Below are 9,756 nucleotides of genomic sequence, written 5' to 3' on the forward strand. Positions count from 1 at the left end.
GAGCAGTGTACTTATGGTTGTGAAGAATACGCCTGTTTAAAATATGTGATACTCTGTGTGTGTTCCAAGAGGAAAAATGGATAAGTGACATTATATGTCCATAAAATCCAGTCACTTGTCCTTCTTTCCTCATTTCAAACCTAAATACAGTGATTATTATACAGGTCTTTACATAATATTCATTGCTTGACCATCTGAGAAATTTATAGTGCTTGTTATAAATGACATTTTCTTTTTATTTTTCTATGGGTTTGTCCAGCTCAACTCCAAACAGGAAACAGTGATTACATAAACAAAGTTCAATGATAGAGGATGAATAGGACATATTGCACTGGTGATAGAACAGTTTTATCATTCAGTAAACAATTTAAAAATGACTCTTTTTTTTGACTGGATGATCTGAACATTAAATAATTAAGTGCCTAATTATATCATCCAACAATTATCATTTGTCGTTTTGGCTTTGACTTTGGGGTGACTTGAACAAAACATCTAGATAGACACATTTTGGATCTCTTCAACTGATAAAATTTGAATGTATCCTGCAGTTCTGCTGCATTGTTCATTTAAAAGATGAAGTCTATAAAAAGTGGCGGGGCCATCACCCAATTCTTTTGTTGTGAAAAACGACTTCCTGTGTGGTGTTACAACAGAACAGATGCTAACCAATGACTATCAGTGTGAGGATGTGTTTGGAGGAGAAGACTGGATCTCTTATTAGGTCCACATATTTACTTCCCAGAGTCTATTATATACATGTGACTTGTGGCAGGCTTAAATTTCCAATCCCACAATGCACAGCGCCAGCACCACCAACGACACCAGACGTAGAGTGGGCGTGATCATAGATGCTTTACCTGAAGAAGCAGAAACAACATGAGACAAACAGACCAAGAGAACAAAAAATTCTTTAATCAATCATTAAATTATTTCAGTCTTACCCTGAATCCTAATCTTCCTGACAGGGCCATCTCCTCCTTCATAACGGCCGCGAACCATCAGCTCATAGTCTCCAACCTGAGGCATGGGGAAGTCCATGAAGTGCCAGCCAGTGATGTAGACTTTCCCGTAGATGTAGCCTGTCTTTCTGAACATGACCTGGAAAACAACAAGCATGGGAGATTTTCAACACTTCTGTTATTTCCATGTAGTCCTGGGAATTATTCTCAGATGTAATGTATTATTAGGCTAAATAGATTGTAGCAAAGCTTTCCACACCCACCTTGTAGTACAGTGGGAAGGAAATATTGCCAAACCAGTCATACTGGATATGATCCCACCAAACATACAACCACTGTCCTGTCCAGGTAATATAGCGCCACATCCTGGGAGGGTCTGGTGGTGCTGTAAGCGAAACAAAATGATTTATTAAAACCACATCTATATCTGTATATCATTGTAGGTGCTTCCTGTGCAGTAAGACTGTGAGTAATTGGCCTTACGTGGTCTCTTTGTGAACATCTCACAGTGTTCACCAGGGGGTCCCAGGCCGGCTCCATTGAAGGCACGGACCTCAATAAGGTAGTGAGCGTCTGGCAGCATGTTCTCCAACCTGGTCTGATTGACTGAGGCTGAAACAAATATACGATTTGCTCCCGGCTCCGGATCATCGTACTTTCTCCAATATTTGACCTGGTTAACAAGAGAGGGGGTTTGTCAGTTAGTTTGTTGATTATATAGTCATTACTGGATAAAGAGAGACATTTCAAAGCTATAGTGTTTTCACTGCTAGCCAATTAACTCTGACACCAAGGCCAAAATGCATTGAGAATGTGATAGCAAGAATAATTTCGAGATAACATACAAGAATATTTAAAATTGAAAACTGTAATGACCAGCAGTTGGTTTTAGACGAACACTGTTGCTGGTGGCAATCAGTTGACTTTGAACCAAGGAAGCCATACCAGTTGTTTGAGGGTAATGTGTTGCTAAAATATCTAAAATTGGTCTTTCACTGGTGATATTAGCGTATGGAACTTGTACAGTTAAAGCTCTGTACCTGGTATCCCTCAATGTACTGCTGCAGACCTGTACCAGTGTCGACCACTGGCAACCACCAGACCAGAGCTTCGGTGGAGGACACCGGCCTGGCATAAACGTCTGTCGGAGACTCTGTAGGTACTGTAGAAGTCAGACAAATGGATGAGAAAAGAAAAAAAAATTGGTCAACTGCTCTAAGTTTAGTGTCACACCCTTTTTCTCCCAAGGGAATTTCACTGAAACCAAACTAAAAAAAAACAAAATCCTCACCATCTCTTGGGTAGTAGATGACCTGGGTGAGGCTGTATGGTCCGTCTCCTTTAATATTAAACGACTTGATCTTCACCTGAAACTCTCTGACCTGAAAGTCTTCCTCAGTGGGAATGAAGTAAGAGTCCCTGTGAACATAACGCCTTGTCTCTGGGTCTGAAATGGTCTCGTACCACCAGTCGTAAGCATCATGAGGCTTGAAAGCCACAATGTAGCCAAACTTTTTGCCATAGAAATACCATGGCTCCACAGGCTAATGGTCAGGAGTGGAGAAGAGAAAAAGAAGATATCTTAGATTTTGTTAACGCAAGCGGTGTGTGCAAGTATTTTTGATGTCCCATGAACTGAGGGCTCACTTACTGTCCATGTGATGACGATCTCACCATTTCTACCTCCATAACCTGCCACATCAGTGGGAGCAATCACCGGAGCTGAGAAGAAAAAAGGTCTTTAGAGTTTTATTTACCCCACACCTGTCCTGACTAAAAGATATATCAAATATCAGTATTCTCTCCTTACAAGAATCCCAGGTTTTGATCTTGAGGGAGGGGATGCTAGCCTCTCCAGAGCCATGCTCGTTGGTGGCAATTATCCTGAACTGATACTCCAACCAGGGGTACAGGTCTGTCACATCTGCCTTCTCCACACTGCCATCAAGAAAGGCTGGAGCTGATGGAGACAGAAATGTCATGTCAAGTCAAACTGTATTGTGCTAATAATTGTGTTATATTTGCTGTCTCTTGTGATTAAGCAACCTATCAACAACGTGCAAGTAGAGCGAGTTGGCCCCCTACTGGCAGTGAGCAGTACTCACAGGTGCTGGCGTTCCTCCAGTCATCTTCGTTCAGAGCCCAGTAGTGTCTGGTTTGAATGGTATAGTAGAGAATGGGGCTGTTATGATCCGCTCCTTTAGTCCACACCAGCTTCACCCACGTGTCCCCAATCTCTTCCACCCGGATCACACCAGGAGGCCCGGGAACACCTGGATCAGGCAGGAAAGGCGCATGGAAAAGGAGGTACATATACTCTGTTGTACAAAAATCAAAAATAATCTTGGTATCTGTGATCATTTGAGGCAAAGCAAGCTGGGACTGACCTACAACCTTGAGATCAGCGTATGCTGAGTCGCTGTCCACCACCGTCTGAGTCGTGCAGGTGTAGCGACCTTCGTGCCAAATCTGGACATTCTTTATTCTCAGGTCACCACTGCCATCTTCACTCTGAACAACAGGAAGCAAAACGAGAAGAGGAAAAAAAAGGAAGAAGGTGTACAGATCTGTATATTTGTCATTAGCTGACAATAACAGTACGGTGTCGAGTGGCTAATTATGAGACACCTGTAAAATATTAAATGGCTAGGATGAACCATCACCCTACCATAACGCGTTCGTAGTGTTGCCACTCCGAGTCAAAGTCGATGACCCTGAAGTCTATGGCCCAGATGAATGCGATGTCCAGCATGGGGTCGTATGAAGCGGCGCACCTCAGAATCACCTCATCACCAACCTTTACCTCAGTGTCTTCAGGCGCTTCTGTGATGCTGGTAGCCTCTGGGGTCAAGAAACATCGCAAATAAAATCATTATACTAGAATATGTCACTGTAAATGTTTACTGCACATATTCACTGACCTGTGATGGTGAGATAGCCAGAGCTGTTGGCCTTTCCTCTGTCATTCTCAGCAAAGCAGTTGTACATGCCCTCATCATTTTTGGTGGCATTGAGGATCTCCAGACTCCCATCGAACAGGATGGAAATGCTAAAAATGAGCACAATTAATTAAGCTAAGCTGCTTGACAGTGGATGGGTAATGCATACTGTATGGGAGGGCCTTATTGTTGAGTGTGTTATAAGTTGGACTGACCGTGAATTGTTGAAGAGGAGCTCTTTGCCCTTTGTCCAGGTGTACCGTGGTCGAGGAGCAGCTCGGGGTTTACACTCGATCACCACACGGCCATCTTTAGCCCCAAGAAGCTGCTTCTTCACAGGGTTAAACTCAAACGTAGGAGCACATGCTGAAGAGAGATTATAAAGTGTGAATTCATGTTTAGCCACGTTCATGATATCTTCTAGCAAGAAGAAATTTATATCATTGTACACCAAATGTGTGTTTGGTGTTTGGTCACTTTTCAGTCTTTGAAACGGTTTAATTCCTAATATTCAATAAGTCAATGAGAGTACAGCTTCCTGAAGGGACTCACCAATGACTCGCAGCTCAGCGTTGGCATATTTGATGCCCCAGTAGTTCTCAGCAATACACTGGTACATTCCTGAGTCATCAAAAGTGAGGCTGGAAAACTTCAACTCCCCCTTCCCATACTGGAAAACACACACACACACACACAACCCAACGAAGGCAACGGCAAAAGTTAAGTTGATACCGTGTACAACCCAATTTCTTTAATAATAGGCGACGAAATGTACAACTTTTTACCATGTATCCATCTTTGTACCAGCGGATGAAAGGGAAGGGCTTCCCTGACGCCACACAGCGCATGGTGTGCTCTGAGCCGATGTCGATCTGAGTGTTGTTGATGGTTTCCGCCCACTCTGGAGCAGCTGTAAAAACAATATGTTGAGATGAATATGATTATATTCAACACAATCTCACAAAACACCACCACTGGCAGATTCAATTGTAAGAAATAATCTTTACACTAAGTGTACACTGTAGAGTAAACTCTACAATGTAATGTTGGTATTGAATGAATTCACTTACACTCCACATACAGCCAGGCCTTGTGCCAGTCCTTTCCTTTAGTGTTGATGGCTTCACACTCGTATCCGCCCACATCTTCATACTGTACATTGTACAGATGCAGCACAGCTCCTGATTCGCTGATCTCGTGATTTGGTGGGAGGTCTGTGGAGTCCACCTTCCTCCAAACGATATGAGGGACGGGGCTGAACACACAAAAAAGATCAAATTCAGACTTGAATTTAAACTCAAACTTACATTAAAAAGGTAACAAATGCGCATATCAGCAATTATGTTCACATAAAGCAGTGTCTATATGAAAGCATGTGTCTCATGAGCCCTTGTACGTCATTAATTCAGTACATTGAGCAAACATCGACAAAAATGAAAACATACTTTCCCAGAGCAAAGCACTCCAATGTAATATTAGAGGCCAGCATGGCAGTAGTGTCCGGGAACATCACCCTGATGTCTGCTGGGTACTTTCTCTCCTCGCCTGAGGAAAAAAAAAAAAAAAGATATTCAAAACTTTCAATGTTGCAAAGTAGAAACATGGAGATAATGTGCGTGTCATTTTCTGTAATAGTTTTCTTTCAAAATTCTGTTCTGTAACACATGTCAAAGAAAACGTTTATCTGTTTTTCTTGTTAAGCTGCAGCACAGCTATCCCATACTAACCGTCATCAGGGGGTAAGGGGATGAGGGGGATGAACTTGGAGAAGACACTCTTCCCAGTGATAGGGCTGGATACGAAGCAGGAGTAGTTTCCTGCATCCTGAGCTTCCACTTTGGAGATGTACAGGTTCCCCGTCTTCTGGGAGACAAACCGACGGTGGTCTGTGTACAGGAAAACTGGGAACTCATTGTAGATCCACCGATAGGTCACCTCCTCTGAAAAGGAAAAGACAGACGTTGTTGTTATCTTCACGAGACTGACTTTTCTAATGGAGACATGAACACCTGTACATACGTGGCCAGGCTTTTGGAGGGGCACACAGCAGAACAGCCCCCTGTCCCTCTTTGATATACACTGGGTCTCTCTCCTCTTGGGGAAACTCCTCTACAACTATATGATTCGCAGGTGGGGAGAAAATAAAGAAGGAAAACGGAACGGAATTATAAATAGTAGGACCAGGCTGGAGAACAGCATCAGACATGAGTACTAGCTAGTACGAGCTGCACGTGAACCCTTCAGATGCTCACATCCAAACTTGACCCTGGCCTCCTTGCTGATGACGGTGCCATAGACGTTCCTGGCCACGCACACATACGTCCCGGCATGCTTCTTCTGTTTGGGGTTGGTGATAACCAGGTTCCCCCCCACGAGGCTGTAGTACTCGTCCGGCTGCTCCATCAACTTGATTTCCCAGTTGTCACGGCGCCACCTGGCAGTGATACAACACAACTAGTCTACATAAGATAGATACATGCAGTATATTATTGCTTTGAAGGACAATCTTTAGTGTGCGTAACCTGTATGTAGCTGGTGGGTTCGCTCGTGCCCTGCAGTTCATAGAGATTCTCCCATCGGGTGAGTCCTCAGTGTAGACCACATCCACGGGCTCCTCCTCAAAGATGGGGCCATATCCAGTAGCAACCTCTGACAAATTTTACATACCAATTAGCGGACGTAAGCATTTAAAAACCACCCTGAAATGCCCCATTTTTTGTCCCGTCTTCCAAAACTGAACTCACCTCCAAAAATTCTAGGCTCACCAAACAGGACTGCCACTGCAAAGCAAACACATGTCAGCTATGCCATGTCAGCTAATGGTGTGCAGGTAGTATTGACATTCTTTCAAAGGGGGTAAATGGTATATTTTAAGGCATCACTGCGCCTCTTACCTGTGAGGGAGACGGAGGAGGAGAGGGCCAGGAGCAGAAAAGCAGCGGAGGCCATGACAGTCAACAAACCGACTTACTGCAGCCACGTAAGTTAGGCGGATGGGCAGAGGGACACAAACAAGAAGTCGATAGACAGGACATGAACTGGAGAGGGCTGAGGAAGAGACACAAAGAAAAGATATGAGGCTGTTTAAGCTATTGTTTTGTTTAACATGATCTTCCCTCATTGTGGCAACAGTTTGTTATTAAAACACTTGACCCTTGAGATAGAATACCAGGCTGATGACTGTGCATGACTCTCCACAGCAGCAACACAGTGAGTGCAGAACTAGCTGGAATCCTCCCTCTGCTTATAAATTATTCAGGATGTGAGTGACTCAGCAGAACGCTGCAAATAGTCATGCAAAGAGCGTGCACATCCACAAGGACTTGCACCTTGCAGAGACACACAGGTCTGTGCTGAAACACTGGGGCTGTCTGAAATCAAAACACAAGGTAGCCCCACAACACCTAGACAGCTCCTGCTGCACCGTCACACATGCTTACACATCACTTCTGCAGGAGGAAGTAGCAGCACTGCTGTGAGCAAGTGCAGTGTTTCAACTCTCACTGTCAAACAGGACAAATAGGGGGAGACAGAGATATTAAGAGAGAGAGAGAGGTTGGGGAGGAACGTGGAGATGTAAAGCAGGATGAACCCAGGATTGATAAAGATGAGCAGGATGGGATGAAGTGGGGGAGGGTTGATCTTTTGTGTACACTCACAAAGATCCCAGTGGAGAACTTAACTTTGTGAGCAGCGTTACAGTGCAGAATACACTGCAGCACGAGGTGAACGTAGAATAGGAATCTAGGAAAAAGAGGGTTTGGTTCCATCAAATAACAATAGTATCATAATAATAATAATAATAATAATAATGGTTCCAATAATAACTTTCAACACCACAGCAATCCCTGCCCTCATGTCACCTTACATTAAAATGATTCCAATGAGCTCCACACAGTCAGGTGTACAGATATTAAATTTAGGAAAAAGATGGTACTGGTGTCTGATACTCTCTATCTGCACACCGTGGAGCAGAACATGTGTTGGGACAGAAAGAGTTCTATCAGTGCACCTCTAATGTAAATCATATCCTTTCAGATGGCATTTGTTGTAAATGCAGGCTATCTTGGGATAGCTAACTGGGGGAATGTTTGTGGGCTGTAGTTTCGCCAACCTGGGTCAAGTGTGTGAATTGAAGTAAAAAATATGAAATGCACTAATGTCAGCAGTCCAAGGGAAGACAAACCAAATCATTAGGTTTATTTTACACTTCTGAAACAAACAAGTCCATTTATGTTTGTTTGAAGATTAATGCATTTTAGATGTGGGCATTCTAATGAGGTAACACAACACACTTCTCGCATCTCTTCCACCCCTTGTGTTGTTGTGGCAAAATGCATCCAAAATCCATAAAACTGCACAGAGCCGTCTGATCAAAGCTACTATATTTTGACAAAAAACATGCAGAAAACAATGATTATATATATATATATATATATATATGTGTTGTTTACTTTAGAGTATATATATATATGAGTTTTCTTGGGGTTTATGTTTTCTGATGAGGGTGCACTAGCTCTACATGCCTCCATGTTTCTTCATTTGAACTAAACAGTCAGCTTAAAGCTCAGGCTATATCTGATAGTAAACTTCTAATAATTCTAATACTAATGCCCCAGGCCGAGGGGATGTGATCAGGGACAGCAAATCAAGAGGAAATCAGGAAAACAGCTCAGAAATGTTTGACAACAAATGCTTGTATGTCCTACAGTTAGCTAGCGGCCTGACAGTCTCACAGTCCTGTACCGAGTCATTCTGGACAAGAGAAGATGAAAGGAAAGAAAAGGCAGAGGAAGGCAGGAAGAAGAAAAAAACTTCCAGACAGCCACCTCCCATGTGCCCCAGCCGCCACGTTTATCTCAACCACTCAGAAATAGAGAGAGCGAGGGAGAGCAGAGGCATACACCCAGTATGCAGCACATCCACATGCAGAGACTGCAGCACTGCTTCCTCATGTGCACTCTTGATGACTCAACACTAACATCACTACAGCATACTAGCGGTTAGCTGCATCTATCCTGCATTTGCACAGCTATATGTCTTCAAAGTGTTTATCTTGGAGGTGGATAAAGAGGAGCAAGACATGGGACCTCTTCTGCATCTGCAGGACCCTGAAGATGGATGGGGGTCTCTATCGATGCAAATATATTCAAAACTCAATAAACTTTTAACGCACAACCTTCCAGGACACTACATTTATATAGCTTTGGCTTTATAGATTATAGTCACAGCAATCTGTTCTGCCACTAATTCTATAATCAATTCATCAGAGTGTGTTTTCATGTGTCTCCTCTCGCAATAATCTCATCACAGATCCTCTTTGGACAGACCAGCGAAATGTAGGTCAGCACATGTTTTAAAGCCCAGTGTCTTCGTGACAGCCGAAATAACCACGTTTGCTGTGGTTTTATGGCTGTAGAAACCCCCCCCAGAAAAATCACATTCAAAGTCATGTTTGAATTCACCAAGAGGGTGGATAATGCTGTTTTAATCTTGAGTCGACTGGGTTAGAGGTGAATGGATTAAAGTGGGCTCTGTTTGATTGGTTTGTGTGCTGATTCTGGGTTTCTCTTCAGCATCCCAAGAGCTGGGATATGCCAAAAATAGACGGAAAATAAAATCTGATGGTTGATTGATTGTTCTTTGACTGTCATACATTTTGAATTCTTGTTACAGTCCAGGGGATGGGGGGAAAGAAAAGTGATATTTAGAAAACATATGTAAATGCATATCACAGTATTTGCAATATTCAACTTCAAACCAAAGATATTTTAGACTTAATGATAAATGTAACTATTTAGACTCAACAGCTACAGATTTGGTGACAGCACAGTGCAGAATACAATCTTTAAACAGTG

The 9,756-nt window shown here is 43.0% G+C and overlaps 1 protein-coding gene across 1 annotated transcript; it reads right to left on the reverse strand.

The window, feature by feature from the left end:
* Positions 1 to 774: 774 nt before the first annotated feature.
* cntn1b (contactin 1b) lies at positions 775 to 6,850 on the reverse strand. The gene is made up of 23 exons (XM_070928896.1): positions 6,793 to 6,850; positions 6,643 to 6,678; positions 6,421 to 6,547; positions 6,151 to 6,332; positions 5,918 to 6,013; positions 5,626 to 5,838; positions 5,344 to 5,443; positions 4,969 to 5,153; positions 4,684 to 4,808; positions 4,451 to 4,568; positions 4,114 to 4,264; positions 3,881 to 4,008; positions 3,628 to 3,800; positions 3,347 to 3,470; positions 3,065 to 3,232; positions 2,770 to 2,919; positions 2,611 to 2,681; positions 2,251 to 2,503; positions 2,000 to 2,121; positions 1,443 to 1,632; positions 1,223 to 1,344; positions 942 to 1,098; positions 775 to 857 (listed from the first exon to the last, which is right to left on the reverse strand). Exons 1-23 carry the CDS (start codon positions 6,845 to 6,847, stop codon positions 775 to 777), a joined length of 3,129 nt encoding a protein of 1,042 aa, XP_070784997.1. The 5' UTR covers positions 6,848 to 6,850.
* Between the last annotated feature and the right edge of the window lie 2,906 nt (positions 6,851 to 9,756).

The sequence above is a fragment of the Enoplosus armatus genome, chromosome 22 (assembly GCF_043641665.1).
Source record: "Enoplosus armatus isolate fEnoArm2 chromosome 22, fEnoArm2.hap1, whole genome shotgun sequence".
In the NCBI taxonomy this organism is placed as follows: Eukaryota; Metazoa; Chordata; class Actinopteri; order Centrarchiformes; family Enoplosidae; genus Enoplosus; species Enoplosus armatus.

Excerpts from the sequence above, each read along its gene's own strand:
- cntn1b (XM_070928896.1), bottom strand. The coding sequence starts at position 6,847 with ATGGCCTCCGCTGCTTTTCTGCTCCTGGCCCTCTCCTCCTCCGTCTCC. Across the intron at positions 4,569-4,683 it reads GGTACAAAGATGGATACATG|TATGGGAAGGGGGAGTTGAA; the intron begins GTAAAAAGTTGT and ends TGTGTTTTCCAG. Across the intron at positions 3,471-3,627 it reads AACACTACGAACGCGTTATG|AGTGAAGATGGCAGTGGTGA; the intron begins GTAGGGTGATGG and ends CCTGTTGTTCAG.